The sequence below is a fragment of the Caretta caretta genome, chromosome 6 (genome assembly GCF_965140235.1).
Source record: "Caretta caretta isolate rCarCar2 chromosome 6, rCarCar1.hap1, whole genome shotgun sequence".
NCBI lineage: Eukaryota > Metazoa > Chordata > Testudines > Cheloniidae > Caretta > Caretta caretta.
In genome coordinates this window covers 43,381,585-43,403,790 of record NC_134211.1, presented here as the reverse complement: position 1 = coordinate 43,403,790, position 22,206 = coordinate 43,381,585, and the positions used below count along the sequence as shown (strand labels likewise).

At 37.6% G+C, this 22,206-nt stretch overlaps 1 protein-coding gene across 2 annotated transcripts in view; it reads left to right on the top strand.

Annotated features, from left to right (window-relative positions):
- The window catches only part of ANO3 (anoctamin 3), a 382,443-nt gene that overhangs the window by 283,061 nt on the left and 77,176 nt on the right, over positions 1–22,206 (top strand). For both annotated transcript variants that reach the window (XM_075129454.1, XM_048853572.2), the window contains exons 7-10: positions 3,941–3,985; positions 15,842–15,973; positions 17,658–17,764; positions 19,848–19,903. In XM_075129454.1, coding sequence (XP_074985555.1) covers positions 3,941–3,985; positions 15,842–15,973; positions 17,658–17,764; positions 19,848–19,903 — 340 coding nt within the window. The remainder of the gene's footprint in view (positions 1–3,940; positions 3,986–15,841; positions 15,974–17,657; positions 17,765–19,847; positions 19,904–22,206) is intronic.

The window sequence follows — 22,206 nt, the reverse complement described above, 5'->3', positions numbered from 1 at the left end:
CTACAAATATTTATATGCTAACGATTTTATTGGAGTCTAATTAGCAGTTTTTCTAGGCAGGCATTCAAAGCAACTTTTTAATAAAATTGTAAGTCCACTACTCTCTCTCTCTCTCCCTCTCTCTCTTTCCTTTTGTTTCATGGCTCTTGGTTCCTTGGCTATTACTTTGCTTTATTTCATTCACTTCAGATATTTGAAAAGTAGATTCTAAAAAGCAAAGTTCCACTGCTTACACACACACACACACAGAGTATACATATGTTAAATAGGCTATTTTTTTAAGTGCATACTTGTACTGAGGTTTTACTTAATCATTTTCTAAGCAGTTTAATATATTCTATATTCTGTTGCTGAGGTCACTGCACTTCTCATCTGTTGGAGAGAGGAAGCCTTATTGTACACCTGAATAATACAGTTCTCTCCCAAAGTGTGCTCTGTACTAGCAGCAGATTCCTTCCCCTCCTCCTCCCTGGCTTACCGAGAATGAAGGCTCTACCCATTCCCCAACCCTAGCCACCCACTCCCTTCCATCTGCATGGGAGAGGGAGTAGTGGCCCCACAGAGGCTGCTTGTCCGACTGTGCTTGACCCATGATGCACCAAGCCTCATGTGTTACACCCCCTTACTCTCCTGCTCAGCGATGTAAGGGTGGGTCACAATCTTGCTCTTTAATGATACCACTAGTAGGCATAGTCCCAAAGAGAATATTTGATCTGAATTCACGGCCTGTCTCTAAACTCTGTCTTAAATACACACTTCACAGTAATCCCATTGAAATCAACTAGGGTGACCAGATAGCAAGTGTAAAAAAATCAGGACAGAGGGTGAGGGGTATTATGTGTCTATATAAGAAAAAGCCCCCAAAATCGGGACTGTCCCTATAAAAGGTCGTACTTCAGTGCATACTATGTATTACTACTACAGCAAATTCAGGTTGATTGAACCAGCAAATTTGTTGATTTCAGCCAATTATTTCAGTCTGAATGAAAAAAGAAAACATTTTGTAAATGTTGAAATGAATGGAATATTCTGGGTGGGTCTTTCCTAATTTCTCTCTTTGAAGCTGTTCCACTTTATATAAAATACTTCAATAGTCACAGAGCTGGGTCAAGCTAAATCTTTCATTCAACCCAACATGAAATTTTCCCAACTTTTCAATTTGCTGATAATTCTGAAAAATTTCAGTTTTCGTTCCACCTGAAGTGAAAGGTTTTTTTGATTCTCCCCCCCCTTCACCCCTGCCAAGGAACCACCAGTGAACCAAAAAATCAGTTATTTGCCCAGCTCTTTTTCTGATAATTGATCTTTGAGACTCAGTGTGGTATGTAATGTAAAAAGAAAAATGATGTATGAATAGTTGTCAATAAGATTTTTTAATACCTTGCAATAATTGTTGTCTTTTACATACATTTCAATATTTTTCACATGATTACATTGGGGATCATGAATTATTTATACTTATGTTTTTAATGGGATATGCCTGAATGTTCTATTAAAAAGAAACATGTTGCTTGCTTAAAAGATGTGTATAAGAGGCAGCAGCTTTGCCATATAACATTGAAACTCCAGTAAAAAGACGATATTTATGCATGCACAACAAATATCTTCTGTAAAACAAAAAGAAAGGGAGTACTTGTGGCACCTTAGAGACTAACAAATTTATTTGAGCATAAGCTTTCATGAGCTACAGCTCACTTCATCATATGCATTCAGTGGAAAATACAGTGGGGAGATTTATATACACAGAGAACATGAAACAATGGGTGTTACCATACACACTGTAAAGAGAGTGATCACTTAAGAAGAAAAGGAGTACTTGTGGTACCTTAGAGACTAACCTAGTACTCCTTTTCTTTTTGCGAATACAGACTAACACGGCTGTTACTCTGAAACCTGATCACTTAAGGTGAGCTATTACCAGCAGGAGAGCTGGGGGCGGGGGTAGCTTTTTGTAGTGATAATCAAGGTGGGCCATTTCCAGCAGTTGACAAGAACGTCTGAGGAACAGTGGGGGGTGGGGCATAAACATGGGGAAATAGTTTTACTTTGTGTAATGACCCATCCACTCCCAGTCTCTATTCAAGCCTAAGTTAATTGTATCCAGTTTGCAAATTAATTCCAATTCAGCAGTCTCTCCTTGGAGTCTGTTTTTGAAGGTTTTTTGTTGAGAAATTGCCACTTTTAGGTCTGTAATCGAGTGACCAGAGAGATTGAAGTGTTCTCCAACTGGTTTTTGAATGTTATAATTCTTGATGTCGGATTTGTATCCATTTATTCTTTTACGTAGAGACTGTCCAGTTTGACCAATGTACATGGCAGAAGGGCATTGCTGGCCACATGATGGCATATATCATTGGTATGTGAAATGGCCCACCTTGATTATCACTACAAAAAGCTCCCCCCGCTCTCCTGCTGGTAATAGCTCACCTTAAGTGATCACTCTCTTTACAGTGTATATGGTAACACCCATTGTTTCATGTTCTCTGTGTATATAAATCTCCCCACTGTATTTTCCACTGAATGCATCCGATGAAGTGAGCTGTAGCTTATGCTCAAATAAATTTGTTAGTCTCTAAGGTGCCACAAGTACTCCTTTTCTTTTTGCAAATACAGACTAACACAGCTGCTACTCTGAATTCTGTAAAACAGAAATTGCAATAAGTATAATGAGTAAATGACCTATGTCTGTAGCTCAGCTGGACTCCTTCTGAGTGGAACAGTTAAGGGTAATTAAAGGTAATGAAAGAAATCATGTTTCATAAGTATAATATCAAAAAAATCCTTGTTAACTTCTGTGGTTTCTGTGCTCCCTTTACATCTCTGTTTAGGAACATCACAAATCAGGTTGCCAAGTGCCTAAGAAGTATTCTAGGTTGTGAAGTTACCATCTGATGAGGATCTCATTGTTTAACATCCAGAACTGAAATATTTTTTATGTTTAATTATATTCCTGTGCGAGATGGGAAAATACTTCTTGAAAATTGGCTGAAAAGAATTTAACCGTTTATTTTAAGTACTGATACTCAGAAACATTGCTTTACTCTTAATACACAGTAGCATAAAGGTTCTAGGCAACTTATATCCTTTGGGGACTAGTATATACCATGTAAGGCCATGATCCAGCAAACTGATCCATGCAGACAGTACTCTGTGTCTTCAGTGGGTCTCTGTGCTGACATAAGCGTACACTCACCTAGATGAGAGTGCAAGATCAGGGCCTAAGTCACTTGCAAAATTGAAAGGTCGCTTGATATAGAGGGAGGAGACAAGTAGAGCAGTACTGGGAAGTGAAAAAAAATGTTTGCCTCAAATCTGTATGTGTGTTGTGTTTCAAGAATAACTGTTCTCTGTGAAGATTTCATAGGAAATTACATGACTTTTTCCCTCAGAAGTTACTGTACCCAGGGAAAAGAAGAGAGAAGAGAACTGAAATATAAAAACAATTTGTTCCAGTTACTGCTTAATGAATCTTGGGTCCATATACTACTCTTGATTTGTATGCAAAATGGTAATGGATGTTGATGAGAGTCGCATGTACAGATTTAAGACAGCGTATATAGCCTTTAATGCAGAACTAAAGCAACTGCTAATTTTGAAAATGAGTCCTGTAATATTAAAAAAATTAATAGTTTTTTGGACAAAACTTGTATTATCTTTATTGAGAATTCAGTGAATTCAATAGTCGGACATGCCCAGCCTATATAGATCAGTCATATCAAAATTTAGATTAATTTTGTCATGAGTCATGATATGTACCATTTCAAATTCCAGCAGACACATGGATCAGAATATTCTTAACGAATTACTGTATTTCAATTTAAGGATGGTTTTCACTCTTTAGCATGTAAATGTGCATGGTATGTGTTCTTCTATAATGTGGGAGTCCTTGTCAACTGTCTCTTACTTGATTGTTCTCAGATGACTTCTGCTATTCTTTCAGGAAAAAATGTTATTACACTGACTGGAGGAGCAAAACCATGGGCAGGTTGGTGGGTGATGCATAGCTTCTAATCTTGCGTATAGTCACCTGCTAAACATTAGCAGTTGTAAATTTATCCAAAGGAACTAAAACCATGAGATTTGATTAATGGAAACTCAAAATTGTATTAACACAGATAATGTCCTAAAATAGTCAACTGTTACATGATGCAGTACAGTACAGCTTTGCCAGTTCTCACTTTGCAAGTGAAATACTTCTCATACCAAAACAATGGTCTCATTCAGCCTATGAGCAGAGATTTAATATCAAAGACAGCATTGTAGTGAGGCCTCTGGTTACTAAGATTTCATTGTTGCTTTAAAAAATATACTTTTTACTAGCAAATTAGGTCTTGTACTAACCAAAACTAAACTCCAGTTGTTGAACTAGGAATGTGAGCATGCAAATACACACAAGGTTCACTTTATGCCTGTGAGTAAAGACCTAAATTTAAAAGTACACTTTGTGATTCAGTATCCATGAGCTTTTGTTTCATATATTTGATGGCTAGCAATAATAATAAATAAATAAAAAATAAATAAATAAATAATAAAGGTTCTTTGACTCATTGTGTGAGTTAGCAAGGTTCTACTATATTTCCAACATACGCTCCATTCTAGCATTATGGGATATTAATTTTCCATAGAGAAGCACTCACTTGTAGAAACGGTCACCTCAAGAGCTGGTGAGACCTATTGCTCTGTTCCAAAATGTAAGTGACAATTGGAACAAGCTTATGAAATTTCTAGACTAATTTCCATACCAAAAATGTCTGTCCTAATGCTTATGAGTAAGCTTGGAAGGATTAGATTTGTATCAGTAAATGTCGATAAACATCTAGTTCATCCATATACACACACACACACACCAACAAAAATATTTCCATCGAGTATAATCAAAATCTGCAGAGAGACAAAGTAAGAAAAATGCAGCTTAAGAAATTATTGAAATTTGATTTAAGGTTTTATTTGGTATGTTTTTATATGTGATGTTGACAATTTGTATTGTAACAGTTATAAAGCTCTAACTTTTTGAATCTGAACATCTACTATCATTAAAAACATTTTCTAATTCCCCATAATTTCCTGCAACTGTGAAAATTAAATGGATAAAAAAATTTAGAAGCTTAAAACCCATAACTTTGCACTACTGTGAAAATTTAAATTGATAAAATTAAAAAAAAATGCTTAAAAATAAACATTGATATCCATTGAAATTATAAAAAAATAATAATGGAATTCTGCTAAGCATATTTGAGACAAATATCTACATTTGCTTGACAATTAATCATTATTACTATAGAGCCTCCAAGAGTGCAAATCCTGCCAGAGTTCACTATTTACTGTGCAGTATTCAGATAATATGTTGTTGGTTGTGCAAGACCACCAGTTAACAAAAATAAAAAATTACAAAATATCACTGAATTGCAAAATTTGGTTCAGAAATCCACATATTTCAATAGTAATATTAGACAAAAATAATTTATAACATAAATTTACAACTGCTTTTCTCCTCTTCCCTGTCATGCATGTGCTTGCTTTATTTTAATGTACAGTTCAAAGCAAACCACTTACATTTTTGTAATATTAAGGCAAATGTAACAGGGCTATGCCATAAAACAAACTTACAAACGTAGTTCCATACTGAATTCTTCTGGGGATTTCTCGGTGTAATAAAAACTTGAACGTTAGGTGGATTTATGATCCTATTTAGTAACACAGGTATCTAGAATATGCAGTTGAAATCAACCCAATTTCTAAGAGTAGAGTAACAAACAATATTGCCATATTTGCATTCAGGAAGGAATTTTCCCCCAGGTCATATTGGCAGAGACCCTGGTTGTTGGTATTTTTTGTTTTGTTTTGCCTATTTCACAGCATGGAGCAAGACAGTCACTTGCTGGTTTGAACTAGAGTAAATGGTTCATTCTCTGTAACTTGAAGTCTTTAAATCAAGATTTGAGGACTTTAGTAAGTCACCCAGCATGGCTAAATTTATGGGTAAATTACAGGAACTGGTGGCTGAGGTTCTGTGATCTGCAATGTGCAGGCAGTCAGACTAGATGATCATGATAGCACCTTCTGACCTTGAAGTCTAGGAAAACTTTAATATTAGAGACAAACACACTTACATTTTTCTATGAAGTTTGTTTTGTGAGAAATTAAAAAAAAACAAGAGAGGGAAGTTAAATATTTTGCTGCTTTTTTTTATTCCAACATTTTAAAAGAGTAAACACGTTTTTAAAAGAATTGCATGTTCACTCTTACTGTTGAAAAGTCCAAATCTAAATAAGAAAACTAACCCTAAAAATGCACACAACACAAAATTTGAAAAATAAATCACATTGTTATAATTTTTTTCAGTATGTGTGCATCACTGTCCGTATTACCATAATAAATTTATAAATTGGCAAACTGTGACCTATGAACATAAACATAGGTCATAGGAATGACTGTTTTATTAAAGTAGAGTGCACAAGAACTAGAATAAAGAACTAAATTAAAATGAATATTTCTCATCACTCCTACTTCATTTTTAAATAAAAGATTATAGTTTACTAGACTGTTTTGCATATTGGGGACAAATTCTAACCTCAGATGTATCTGCACAGGCAGGATTTGATTTTTAATGCCCCAGTGTCAGATATTTTAAAAATTCATGATGATATTAATGTATTAGGACTAATTCTGTAGATGTTCCACACCTATTCAGTCCTGTATATATAATCATAATCACTGCAGAATTGGACCTGTTGTTTAGAAAAGTTCTGTGCATGCACACTCTTCATTTTTGTCACCCCAAATTTACTTCAAATTTGGCATATTAAAAGTATGCAAAATGGGTAATTTTACTTCACAGTCTTTATCCAAGGTGAAATACTGATATTTCTTGCAGCACAATGGCAAAAATGTCAGTTTCAGCTCTTGGAGTAGAGCAATGGAAACGGGAGTGTGTTTTTTAATTAATTTTTTGTGGTGAAATATAAGGCTCTCCCCTTTCAGAAAATGTCATTAATTCTAGCTTTAAAAAATGCATTTGTTAGTTAGTGAACCCCAATATTTTATACATCTCTTTGTAGTATGTGGCTTTAGGGCCTGATCCAGTTTTCATAGAAATCAATTGGAGTCTTTCCACAGACTTCAATGGGAGTTGGATTGCGGTTATGACACCAGATCTTAAGCTGGTGTAAACTGCCATAATTCCATTACGTTTAATAGAACTATGCCTGTTAACACCAGCTAAGGATCTAGTCCAGAGCTTACAGATAGATAACCATTCTTACTTAGGAATATGTGTATTTGTAAGTAAAGAATGTGATGAATTCAGAGCTGTTACAGAGTCCAGTCCTGCAAGTTCTCCATGAATGGGACTTCCATTGAAGTCAATGAAATGCTTACAGGATCAGAGCTCTGTTGTCTATGGGATCAAATATCTGTGTTTTTACCAGCTCATTTATTAAATCACTCGATTAGCGGAATATGTACCTGATCATGATGTCCTTGTACTGTCACTTATATCTCCACATTCTACAGGAACAGCCAAGATCATACTCTATAAGGGTAAATAATTCATACTTTAAAAGTCTAAAGGTAAATATGTTGCAACATATCAGATAAAGAAAACACATATCAGAAATTGTCTGAATTCTCCCAGACTTCAGACTAGATGACCTAAAAGATTTTTGTTTGCCTTTTGTCTCTGATTTTTCAGACAGACTAATTTTTTTTCTTTTTTCTTTTAAGACTGATATTGAGGAAAACACCAAAATAAATTATTCTATACACACAGAAAAATGTTTACATAATATTTTAATTCTGGTTTAGGCCCACAAAATCTGGGCAATTATAATAACACAATTGCCATCTCTAATGGAAATTTTTACTAGAGCTGGGCAAAATTTTGCAGATGAATAGTTCATTTTCTGAAAAAATTCAGTTTAGGGTCTATATAAAGTAATTGTGAATTCAAGTTGTCAGGGTTCCCTCCCTATTCTGAACTCTGGGGTACAGATGTAGGGACTGGCATGAAAGACCCCCAAGCTTATTTCTACCATCTTAGATTAGAAACTTCCCCAAAGTGCAAATTCCCTTCCTTGTCCTTGGACGGTATTGCTGCCACCACCAAGTGATTTAAACAAAAATTCAGGGAAGGGTCACTTGGAGCCCTCCCCCCCCTAAAATATCCCCCAAGCCCCTTCACCCCCTTTCCTGGGGAGGCTTGAGAATAATATACCAGCCAATTGCCTTTAAGTACAGACCATACCCTTTATCTTTAGGACACTAAAATCAATCAGGTTCTTAAAGGAATAACTTCATTATAAAAAAAAAAGTAAAAGAATCATACCTGCAAAATCAGGATGGAAGGTAACTTTACAGGGTAAATAAAAAGATTTAAAACACAGAGGATTACCCTTTGACTCTGCTTCCCAGTTACAAAACAGGAATGAAATTACCCCTTAGCATAGGGAAAATTCACAAGCTAAAACAAAAGATAATCTAACGCATTTCCTTGCCGTTACTTACAATTTCTGTAATTTTAAACATTTCATTTATGGTATGTTCATTTCAGGTATGTTTTCAAGAGATGTTTTACCTGCCTGGTCTCTCTCTCTCAGTCCAGAGAGGGAACAAAACAAAGAAAACACAAACAAAATCTCCCCCCACCCCAGATTTGAAAGTATCTTCTTTCTTTATTGGTCATTTTGGTCAGGTGCCAACCAAGTTATTTGAGCTTCTTAACCCCTTACAGGTAAAGATTCTGTACAGCTGCTCAGGAGGGATTTTATGCTACCCTTAGCAGTATGTTTATGACACAAGTCCAATTTGGTGAATTGTTCTGGCTGAAGAAAATCATTGGAAATGTATGTTTCAACATTTTGAAAATGAAATGATTTAACTTTTTGTTTCAAAACTATATTTCATTTTGAAATTTAAGTAGATGTATTAAAAGGACAGGGTTAAAACACTTGAAAATGAAACCAAACAGGGAAAAAGTTTCAAATGAATCTGATTTGCCCCCTGAACAAAAATACATTATTTGCTCAGCTCTAGTTTTTACTTCTAAGTATTAGAGAGGATACATTCCAACCTTCCTTCATCAGAAGTCTGCAGAATTGAAAATGACCTAGCTTACATGTGAGTTGCAGTACCTGGGTATTCTGGTGCTTCATGTACTTAAGTCATATTTTTGATGTTGTTCCATTGTGTATGAGTATGGTAACATGCAGTTTTTTATGTTCAACAACATCTGAATTTTGGAATATTAAACCATTTGTGGGTCATAAAAGCTGTTCCTGGTTATGATATAAGCATGTATAACTTTATGATTTGTTTCCATTCGTTTGGTTTATTTATTGCAATATCTAACTACAGAATAAACTATATGTTTATCTGTTTATTTTTTGTTATGAGAGTTTCTCCACAAGCCCCATAAAAATTAACATATAAACCGAGACCTGGGTTTTCTTTGAGCCTATTTACTTTGAATCTCTATAACATCCTTTGCAGGTCTAATGTTGATAAATGCATTGTAGAGCCAATTTTGAACATAATAACTGCTGTCGTTGCCCTTTTCAGCTGGATACTGCAAACCCTTAGCCTGACTTGACTTAAAAGAAAACTTATTGGGAGAGTAATCACTACTCACACAAGGAAGACTTTTTAAGGTCAGCCCATAAGAGCCTTCATGCAACCCACATATCTACCAAACTCAGGTTAGATAATGACACTTGGTTGCCCAGTAAGATTATAAGACACCATTAAGCGATCACAAATTATACAAAAAAGAATGAATGTAAAATTGCAGAAAAGGGAGTGTGAGTTAAATAGAATCTCATATCACCTGTCCTCACGTGGCAATTGGCTAGTAGCAGGTAGCATGGAATGTCTCAGTATTCCATTTCCATTTCCATTACCATTTCCATTTTGTAAGTGAATTTAATGCTAATGTAAGGTGTCTGACTGGTGTATTTGCAGGTGTAATCCTGGAAATTGGAATAGTCTTTGTTCACAAGACAAGTTCAGCAGGAATGCAATTTGCCTACTAATGTGCCTCAGCCTTGATGTAGAGAACTTCCTCTAGATGTAAAATAGTTCAGTCTGGAAATGCATCTTTTAATCTTCCACTGACAAGTGTGCTAATTGTGGTGCTAGTATGTTTTTATTGATGTGGACATTGGCCCTCACTCAGTTGCACAGATAATAGGTTATAAAGACATGACCAGCTGAGACTGGATTCACACCCTATAGATGTGGGAATCGAGGGATAGCTCAGTGGTTTGAGCATTAGTTTGCTAAGCCCAGGGTTGTGAGTTCAATCCTTGAGGGGGCCATCTAGGGATCTGGGGCAAAAATTGGTGATTGGTCCTGTTTTGAGCAGGGGGTTGGACTAGATGACCCCCTTCCAACCCTGATATTCTATGTGGACAGTCCCGTCACAATCTAGTCTTATCAAGTCTTTCAGAAAAAAAAAACCTGGTTGTTTTAAATATACAGTGATGCTTATTAAATCTGGATGCCTAAAGTTAGGCGTGTTACTTAGGTGTAATGGATATAGAAGTATACTAGAATTTGTCTCCTAGGCATTAGCCCATTAATGTCAAGGAGATCAATGAGAGTTTAGCACCTCTGATAATCAAGCTGCTTATTTAGGTGCCTAATGTTAGGCACCAAAGTTTGACCATTTTACCTGGAGACTTTATGTAACTTGATATATCAGTATATTGAAGAAACTTACTGTAAACAAACAGGAAAACTACCTGTGTGAAATCTATTAACATAGAAGATATTAGGATGATGCTGATGTCAGGAACCTTTAATCTGGCCAGTGACAGTTGCCGAATGCTGGACACTATTGAGTATGATAGTTATAACAATGTAAAGAGAACTAAAAGGTCTGGTAATTCTAAGCCAAATCTTTCAGTCGTGAGAGTATATATACTGAGCAAGAGCTGCAAGATTTTGGCCCAGTATTGATACCTAAATAATAACAACAGTGGCAATAATATATACAGTTAAGGGTTTTTTCCCCAAACCAGAATTATTCATTGTTTTTTTTTAAGGAATATTAGGTAAATGGGAAAGTTAGGATAACTCCTGAGATTTAGTCTGAAAGGTTTATGAACACACAATTCTGCAAAAGACTATAGAAGTGCAATTAAGTTGAAGATTTCCGATAGGAATCATACTAATTTAGGGAAGGGATAATTGTCATGACTAACTGAAATCTATTCATAAATGAAGGATTTAACTTTTCTTGATATGTAAGATAATAAAATGCAATGGTATTGGTAACATTTTATAGTCACTGTAAGGGAATTACTATTACAACTGTTAGTGTTGCAACATGGGGTATTTTCAGTTGGAATGTTAACTGTGCTCAGAATTTGTCACATGGAATTTTCCTCCATTGTGGCCTGCCTGATCTCTCCTTCCATCACAAAATCCTGACTTTGCAAGTTATTTATTATGGGCCAAATTCTGCCACTTTTACTCTTGTTGAGTCACAATTTAGTGAGTAGTCCCATTGAATTCAGTTGGATTACTCAGGAACTAAGGTACTGCTCCATTTGGGCAATAGTGTGAGAATCCGGTCCTGTGATTTGGAGTTAAAAGTGTATATTCTTTGTACATTGACATATTAGTCAGACTACTCTTTCACCACCTTCATGTCTTTACTTAAATTTGAGAATCCATAACAAACTTCTTTGTCTGAAACAGAGTAAGAAATTGAATGAAAACTCTATGAATCTCCAGTTCCTTCTCTGATTAACAATTAACATGAGCCATGAAAAGTTGTATATTGTGCAAGACAATTTTTATGCAATAGAAATGTATTTTTGAGCTGAAACATTCTGAAGTCTCCAAGTTTTGTAGTGATCAGTCATAAGATTTTAGTCATAAGTCATAGGATACAGAGGGACCTAGACAAATTGGAGGATTGGGCCAAAAGAAATCTGATGAGGTTCAACAAGGACAAGTGCAGAGTCCTGCACTTAGGACGGAAGAATCCCATGCACTGCTACAGACTAGGGACCGAATGGCTCGGCAGCAGTTCTGCAGAAAAGGACCTAGGGGTTACAGTGGACGAGAAGCTGGATAGGAGTCAACAGTGTGCCCTTGTTGCCAAGAAGGCCAATGGCATTTTGGGATGTAATTGTAGGGGCATTGCCAGCAGATCAAGGGACGTGATCGTTCCCCTCTATTCGACATTGGTGAGGCCTCATCTGGAGTACTGTGTCCAGTTTTGGGCCCCACACTACAAGAAGGATGTGGAAAAATTGGAAAACATCCAGCAGAGGGCAACAAAAATGATTAGGGGACAGGAACACATGAGTTATGAGGAGAGGCTGAACTGGGGATGTTTAGTCTGCAGAAGAGAAGAATGCGGGGGGATTTGATAGCTGCTTTCAACTACCTGAAAGGGGGTTCCAAAGAGGATGGATCTAGACTGTTCTCAGTGGTAGCAGATGACAGAACAAGGAGTAATGGTCTCAAGTTGCAGTGGGGGAGATTTAGGTTGGATATTAGGAAAAACTTTTTCACTAGGAGGGTGGTGAAACACTGGAATGTCTTACCTAGTGAGGTGGTGGAATCTCCTTCCTTAGAAGTTTTTAAGGTCAGGCTTGACAAAGCCCTGGCTGGGATGATTTAATTGGGGATCGTCCTGCTTTGAGCATGGGGTTGGATTAGATGACCTTCTGAGGTCCCTTCCAACCCTGATATTCTATGATAAGTGAAGTAAGAGAAAATAAATTTCATCTTAAATGAAAGGCCTTTTCACTTCAGGAGGAAAATTTGTTTCCACTTTATTCAAATGCAGTACTTTACTTAACATGTCAGATGAAAGGTGAAGATCTGAATTTAAAATAAAAAGACTAATTTCTGTATTTTCTCAAGATAAAAAAAATGCCCAGTCTTTCAGTCATTTTGACATGTGGGAGGGGAGAGAAATTGGGGTGGAGGTATACTGGGAAAGGACCTAAAATAAGAATAAAAATAAGAAACCAATGCAAAAATCTGATTTATTATCACAAAATGTTTGAACAGTTTTTTATAAAAAGAAACATTTGATTCTTAGCTTTAAAAAGAATAAATCTGTCCATAAGACAGAAAAATGAAGAAAACCCAACCCTTACTTGGGCTGAGTGGTAGTTCATTCTACAAGCAGTCCATCCTGTTCCATGGGTGAAACAACTTATGGAATTAAGTACTAACCAGAATGAGTAAGAGTGGCAGAGCTGGACAATATGTTTGGCTGAAAGAGCGAAGGGAGAATCCTGTCTGAGAACTGTGTTTGTGCTTTATGAACTCAATTATATTTCTTGGCCCACAAAGTGTAGTAACTGAAATCATGTCCCTCAAATACAATAGACCAGGCCAATGGGAGCTGCTGGAAGCGGCAGCCAGTGTGTCCCTCGGCCCGCGCCGCTTTCAGCAGCTACCGTTGGCCTGGAACAGTGAACCGCGGCCACTGGGAGCCTCAATCGGCCGAACCTGCGGACGCAGCAGCTAAACAAACCAGCCCGACCCGTCACGGGCCTTCCCTGCACAAGTGGCGGAACAAGTTTGGGAACCACTGCAATAGACTAACAAACTCCATGGAAATGTAGACATTTCAAGAATTTGATGTCACGGCATACATTAAAGTACTGTAAGGTCCTGATGTGACTCCTGTTGAAAAAAACGGAAAGGCTCTTGCTGACTTCCATGAAAGTTGGATTGGACTCTAGATGCAGTGGGGCTCATTTCTCTTCTCACACTAGCGTAAATTAGCAGTAACTAAGTTGATGCCCATATAATTACACCATGTGAGAGGAAAGTTAGGCCTACTATTTCCAAACACAATCCATAAATACTAAATTTAATCTATGCTTTGCACTAACTGGCAGCAAAAATGTGTTTGCAGTATGTAAAACCCTAGTAGGAGATAGACTAATCTGAAAAATAAAATCGTATGGCCTCATCCTGCAAACGCTTACACATGTGAGCAACTTTATTCCTGTGACTCAGCTCTATTCGGCTCAAGTGTACATTTGCAAGACTGGGTCTTTCAGCAGCAGCAGTGGGTTTAGGGGTAGTTGTTTTTTGGTTTTTGCCTTTTTGTAATTTAAAACCAGACAGCTTTTTTGGAAAAAATAAATAAGCAAATATGCAATTGGACTGTGGAACTTTATGCTTCTAAGTGTCACCCTGAAGCTTTTTTTTTTAGTGTTAGATTCTCCCTGAAAATGAAAAATTAATGGAAAAGCCTGAGTGCTTATACTGTGCAGTTTAAAATAAGCTATTTTAGCAATCACACTTATATTCCTCTTTTCTTTCAGCTTCATTTCATGGGACTATTTTCATGGCAGATGCAAAATATTTCCCCATAACTGTAACTGCTAGATGCAAATGTCCTGATTAGGATTATATGAGAATCTGGCTCTACCTTTTAGGATTTTAAATAATAAATGTGCACACTATTTTTTTTTTATTTTTTATTTTTGGTAGCAGTAGTTATTGGCTTTTCTTTTGTACTGTGTTTCTTTGCTGATTGTGAGAGGTAATTTTTCTGAAGAGCAGTCTCCCTTTCTAAATTCAAATTGCAGGTGCAAAATTCATGCCTACATTTTTGCTCCTATAACAAAAAAGTGGGCTTATTCCAAGTAGTTGTATCTCTGCCTACCATACCCAATTAGCAGTTTAATTGCAGATGTAAATTAGATAGTTGTAAGAGTAAGTACTCAGATTTGTGTCCTGGATTCATTTTGTGGGTACAAAATACAGATGCAACTTGTGGAAACCCAGGCCTTAAAATATAGCTGTAGTTTGGATGTCTTGACCCTCAGCCATGCCTCCAAAAATATAATATATCATAACATGAGACGCAATCCATTATTCCTTGAACACACAAAATTCCCATTCACTTCAATGGGAGGAGAGTTTGGGGGTGCAAGGAATACAGGATCAGGCAAATCTGAAGGGAGGAATTGTCATTGCTGGGGAATTAAGTAGATTACCTAGTAGATCTCTTCCATCTCTAATTTCTATAAACTGAGTTCTGACATCCCTATGTAAGCACATCTCTAATGGAGGGAGTCAGGGAGTCTTGCTTATATAAAGACTAAGCACAGACATAGAACTAAACCCTATGATTATGTGATAACCTGAATCTCTAGAAGATTGAAGAAAATTATCATCAGTTTTTATCTAAATGCTGACTCTAGAGCAAAAGACGAAAAATTGTCCTAAAGTATTCTTATTTTATTTGACTTGTGGTTATACTCTGAAGGGATATAACAATATGTAGATTTTGACAGAGCTCTACAAATCATATGGAGTTTTAATTAAATGTGTCAGGGACCAGGTTCATAAATATACAATTAAGGACTATATTTTTAATTCTCACTTTAAAAGAGGGAAATTTGCGTATGAGGTATCTAAAGGGTTTGTGTTTATATCTTAGAGTAAGCACTCGATTGGGCCATTAAGCATATCCTTGAGTAAGGGTGGACATTGTAATTGCTCTTCCAAACGAGCTACCTTGGGAAGGAATTGCAATTCGGAGAGTCATTGTGTAAAGCAGTATGCTATTAACTTCCTCCTAAGTGTGCTACTTTAACATGGCCAAATCCTGCCACACTTGCTCGACAAAACTCCTGTTGATGGCAGTGGGAATGGTGTCTGAGTGAGGTCCAAAAGATCAGGCCACGAATAATATAAGCATTGACTTTTTTATTTTGTTTTAGTAATTTAGAAAAAATAAGCACACTCTTGCTTTCATTTCAAGCTTATAGTTCATTCTCATCCAGCATATTTAGCTATGGTGGCAACAAAAGCAATGTGCAGCTGGGAGCACAAATCTAACTTGTCATTGTTCCAGTTTGCAGAGGAATATCAGAGAGCTGAAAAGTTGGTTGCCCAGAAATCCAATGAAGCTTGACAAGGAGGCCCTCCCTGACCTGGAAGAGACAGATTGTTATACAGCACCCTTTAGCCGGGCACGGATCCACCAGTAAGTGTTGGTGTGGGGAATGCAGCAGCAGAGGTCCATGTTTACATTTTATTTTCTCATTTCTTCTCTCCAGGTGACAGAAAGGCAATCATTAACAGATGGTCACTGACAAATACATGGTGTCAGGTTTGCTGTTTCCTGTTGGTTTTCTCTTAGGGCCATATTCTGTCCTCTGATACTCACCATTGGCTTCCATTGATGGCTGTTCAGCAGTAGAGTGTAGGGGCAAAATTTGGCTCCAATAGAGCACATGCTATTCTGTCTCTTCTTACATTATTAAACACACATACTCCAGATTTGTTTTTGCATATTCAACAAACAGCTGAAACAGAAGGAAATGCCTGGGAACAAGCTGAAAACAGCAACTTTGGATTTTAGCCAGCTGTCTACGCAACAAATGCTCCCGCCTCAGATATGTATAGAAGACCCTTAATCTTCTATACGCAACCTAAAAACTGTAAACATATCTGTTCAAGCTAACGTATCATCTCTGCTTTTGCTGTACTATGGAATAATGCTCCTTGTTTATAATGCAGAATGCAGTGATAGACTTTAAAATGATTTTAATGTATTATGTCTCTTTTATCTTTTATTTAATCTTAAGGTAAAGATTTTAATAAAGTAGAATTAAAGCTTGAATTAATTCTCTTGAATGGAGCCATAAATTCATGTGAATTCTAGTGGAGAGCACATGATACTGGGAGCAGCTAAATTCTAATCCCACCCAGTGATTCACTGTGTGGCATTAGACCAATCACTTAGGCCAAAAATTTCAAGTATTTTTTCACACACACAGTCAACCTGTGGAACTCCTTGCCAGAAGATATTGTGAAGCCCAAGTCTATAACAGGATTCAAAAAAGAACTAGATAAGTTCTTGGAGAATAGGTTCATAGATGGCTATTAGCCAGGATGGACAGGGATGGTGTCCCTAGCCTCTGTTTGCCTCTGAAGCTGGGAATGGGCGGCAGGAGATGGGTCACTTGGTGATTACCTGTTCTGTTCATTCCCTCTGGAGCACCTAGCATTGGCCACTGTCGGAAGACAGGATACTGGGCTAGATGGACCTTTGGTCTGACCCAGTATGGCCATCCTTATGTTCAAAACTGTCGTCTATTATTAGTGCCCAACTTGAGATATCTCAGCCCAGATAGTGAGTTGCACTAGAGTTTCACTTATCACAGAGTCACAGAAATGTAGGGATGGAAGGGACCACAAGAGGTCAAAGTCCATCCCCACCATGGTGGGGCTGGATCAAGTGTACTTATACCATCCCTTAGGTAAGCTGCCTTTCCAGCAATTTTATGACCCTGGATTGTGCTGAACATCTGTAATTCCCATTGACTTCAGCTGGATTTGAGAAAACTCAGTATTTCTGAAAATCAGGCCTGACATATTTCTAGTTGGACACCCAAAAACTGAGGCATCCCAAATCACTGGCCACTTAATGAAAATTTTTGTCTTAACCTCTGTGACCATTCTCCCATCAGTAAAATGGGGACAATGCATGCTATTTCTCCAGGGAGTTGAAAGGACTCTTTGAAGATGTAAATCACTGCATCTTATGTAATAACTGTGAATTACTATTATACATGTACTGTATCGTAAAAAGAAACTGTTGAATAGTTGTGCTTCGAAAGCTGTGGATTACTTTGAATATGAAAAGGCATCAATCATTTTAACAGCTTTACAATAAACAACAAAGACAGCTTCTTCAGCAACTCCACAAGAAGTAGAATAGTGCACCACATGCTACAGAGAACGAAGTATGAAGATGGCAAATCAAAAATGGGTAAGAATTCTGATACTTAGAAAAAACATAAATTGGGTCTCAAGATGAGTACTAATATCTTTAGTCTATAGAAAGAAAAAGTATTCATTAAATAAAATAAATAAATATTGTCAGTATTCATAGTATGACTTATTCAGTCAGCAATAGAGCTGATTGAGCATTGCCAGCTGCTATTTGTTAAATAATTCAGTGAAAATCAACAATATTTTCTGATTAATGGGTTCATAAAATATTTTATAAATTTGATGGATAAATAGATATTCTTGTTTAGACAATGAAAGCATTTGTCTGTAGACGTGCAATGTTGTATTATGCGTTAAATTCAAACCAGTAGTATTAGCTCATTAATACAGTAGTAGTCCTCATAGACGATGAAAGCTTCTTACGGTTCAGCTTCACTCCTGATTAGCTGTTAGAACAGTTCCTGTCAAAAAGTATAAGTACACTATAATATGTTACTTTGCATTTTAAGAATTTAATATTTATGTTTTATGCTTCATATTTCAGAGGGTACTATTGTTCACAGCAATGATCCTGGTTATAATTCACTCTTCTTGTGGGGAAACAAGTGTAGTTTATACCAAATATTGTAGATTTCCCAAAGCTTTTGTTCAATTTCCTCGAAACACCCACTGAAGAAAAGCCAAACTTATTAATATAAATGCAAGAATATGATATTTAAACCCCAAATATTAGAGAGCTAAAGTTATAATAACGTTAACTCGTCCACCTTGTATGTACTGTATATATATTTAATAGCCTAACTAGTAATGGAAGGTGCCATAGATATTCTAGATGAATTCTTGTCACTTTGAGAATCTTAGCTTCTGTATTTCCTTACATTTTGTCTATGCGTAACCTTAGCATTGCATTAGCCTTGTGGGCCAGAACCTGAAATCTACAGCCAAACTGGAAAATTGCTGGGAAGGGTGGGCAAATGTGATTTAAAGGTGTCCTTTGCATTACTTGATCCTGCTGCTGCTCTGTGTACTTGTCCTTGCTGAGCTGTTCGTGAAGTCTCTGAGTTAATATGCACTAGGCTCAGAGGAGGCTGAAAATGGGTGTAACACAATGCATCCTGACCACACACCTTTTTCCCTGCTATGCCAGCAGCAGGGAAGGGTGGGGTACCTATGCTATGCTGGCTCTATGCCACTTGGAGGACCACTTTGAGTGTGATCATCCTTCCTGGTCCAGTGAAACCAGTTTTAAGCCTAAATTATGCCTGTAGTGCAGCACAAAGCAGCTATACCAGACCAGAGTATCTGGCCCAGTGACAGGGTTGTGTTTCATGGGAGGGATGCATTTAATTCCCCCCATCTTTTTTTTTTTGTTAATTTGGAAATTTAGGAAAAATAGAAACAGCTACCTTTGAATGTTAGCTATTAAATGACTTTGATATGAATGTGGGTTGCAGTGAATGGGGTCGGTTGTGGGTTTGCTGCTGCTTTCATTTGCCTGGAGAAGTTTTCCTGGAAGGAAAGCAGCAGCACACCTAAAAAAACATGGACCATCATCAAGAAGAATAGAGGACAATTGAGACCCAAACCTATTTCCATTGAAACCGATGGCAAAACTCCATTAAGATCAACGGTAGCAGATTCAGGGTTTGTCTTTGAGAGCACAGCAGTCTGACCTGTTGAAAGTCCTGATTTCTTTGGGGTTGTCTGGGAGACTATTGACTTTGGGTACCCCCATCAGGGTTCCTGAGTAGTTGTCTGAACTTCCTATTTTTTAATGGTAGGGCAGTTCTTTGGTTATTCCGTAGAGAGGGCCTCATTCATTGAAGAGCTGTTTTAGAGAACCATAGAAGAAAAGAGTATAGAGACTAGCCACAGTAAGGTCTCTGAAGTTAGAAAGAGCCATGTATCTTTTGGGAGAAAGAAGAGCCACAACTTCATGGTTAATGACAACGAACAGTTATTCTACTTGTGCACAAGACTGATTATTTCCCTTTTTAAAAATAGTAACCCAATTATTTAGCACTGTCACAGTTCCTCAATTCATAGGCTGAAATGCAATAGCTCTTGAAACTGCATGTATAAAAATTGATATTGAAACTCATTTTTTTTCTTCTGCTTAGGTATTAATAGATTACTCAATAATGGAACATATGAAGCTGCATTTCCACCACATGAGGTAGCTGGTTTAGTTTTGCCTTAAGTGTTCTATTTAAAGTAAAAGTTATTTTAACATTGAGATCCTATTTTAGCTGTAAATTTGCTTTATGATGTTTTTATTTTATTTTGCATTCTGATTAAGCTTTTTATTTATAACACTCCTTACATTGATATGGGCCTAGGTTGGATCTTTATCTAGACCAATGTACAGTAATAACTTTCTGGGGTGTTCTCCCACTGATTTAGAATGGTCCTGTATTAAGTACATTTTTAAATGGACATTGTCTGTGGAATTGTTAAAGAGATTATAAATTGTTTCAATTAGCTCAAATTATTGTTGCATGTTAAAAAAATGTTCTATTTTTTCTAATTTGCTTTCCAGTGGATCAAATACAAGGAAACTGATACTAAAATTTGCAGTGCAAACAATTTCTGTATAGTTGTATAGAACTTTACCTTGAAAATAGTCCCATCAATAAATTCAGGATCTGACATAATGCCCTTTTAAAACAATGAAAAGACTCCTATTGATTTCAGAGGGCATTGGATCAGGCCCTAAATGGCTGAAAGAAGGAAATAAGTCATAAGTCTTCTTTCTAATTAAGGGCAGAACTTCACACTGAGTTTCATGTCATGATCAGACTATTTGAAACATGGACAGTGATGACTCTGAGACATGATTGCTTTACCTGAGGATGTTACACACCACATTGTGTTTCAAAGTGACTTAAACTTCCCAGGTTGTTGGTTAAAGAACTGCTCTTGGTATTAACACTTGAATTCAGGGGAGCATAAAAGAGCAGTACTCTGGACATACCATTCACATTTTCATTATTAATGCTTCAGCTAGATTTTATCGACTTTAGGGGAATACTAACCGTTCCAGTGGAAGAAAAAAATCCTCATAACTGTGAAAGCTTTTTCTCACTTCTACAACTACACTCCCTCACATGGTCTCACATATATGCTTCTTTTTATTGTGTAAATGATTGTCTGTAGTTATATTGCAGATTATTACTTTAACAAATCATATTAGTGAGCCATTATTTTATTGCAATTGCAATAAAAGGATAAGCACAAGGACCTGCATGAAAGACTAGGGATAAGATACTTTTTATTTTTAATTTCCATCCCACTATGATACAGTAAGTTAAAAGTTTAACTCCAGTGTGAGTGTTATTGTGTTCATATTTTGCTGTGGCAAAACAGTGAAAAAAGGAGAAGAGAGAGATTCTAATAAAAATATCACCACAGTTCTGCTTTATTTATGGCACCCATTTATGCCAGTCTTGCTTGGAGGGATGGGTGGGTAAAAAGCTCCTCTTTAGGTAGAAAACCACATGGGCCAATTTTTATACTGAGTTACACCTATGATTCCATACTGACTTTGGGATTGCCTGGGCGTGACCGAGTAGAATGTGACCCTTTACTATGTTTCTGTCTTTTTTTTTTTTTTAATTGACTCTTCCTTTAAGCACAGAGTTTGGAAGTGGGATGAGGACATGTAGTGGGGTAGACATCGGCTCCTGCCCTGAGGGGCTTAGAACAGCCCTGGAGAGGGCTGGACCTGGGCTAGAAGCTGGGCTGATTGGGGAAGTGGCTGCAGCTGGGCCACGCCCCAATCAGGCTGCAGCTGGCCTGTATAAGAAGGCCAGGGCAGCCAGGAGTAGACACTCTCTCTCTGCCTTTAGAGGAAGAAGGGCCTGGCTGCTGGGGAGCTTGAGAGAGTACCTGAGGTGGAGCAGGGCTGGGGGAAGGCCAAAGGGGCCTGGGAGCTCTGGCCTGGAAACCCCCTAGGCTGCAGGCCTAGAGTAAGGACAAATAGGTACTGGGGTTGTATGGGGCAGCCCATGGGTAGGCAGAGGCAGTGGTCCAAAACCCTTCACCTGTGATGAGTGGCTGATACACTGCAGTCTGCCCAGGGACCGGGGGCTAAGTGAGGACTGACAGTAACCAAGGCTGAGGTGAAGTGGGGATAGTGGGTGGGGGGTTGCCCTGGGTGGGGAGACCCTGAGACTTAGGGGTTACTGCCAGAGGGACAGCACCCCAGACAAACTGGCACTGAGTCCGGGAGGGACATGAGGGCCAGTGGCAAGATGGATCACCGGTCTGCAGAGGGCGCTCTGGCACCTGGTGAGCTAATTCCCAAAGACAACCAGCAGGAGGCGCCGCAGGGGTGAGTCCGCTCCTCTACAGGACCGTTTGGGAACTGTACATTTACATTACAAGGAAGTGAAGGTTCACAAACTCAAACAAGCTTGACAAATCTTTTAAAAGAGAGAGAGAGGAATCTTTAACTCCACAAGGTTCAACAATGTTTGT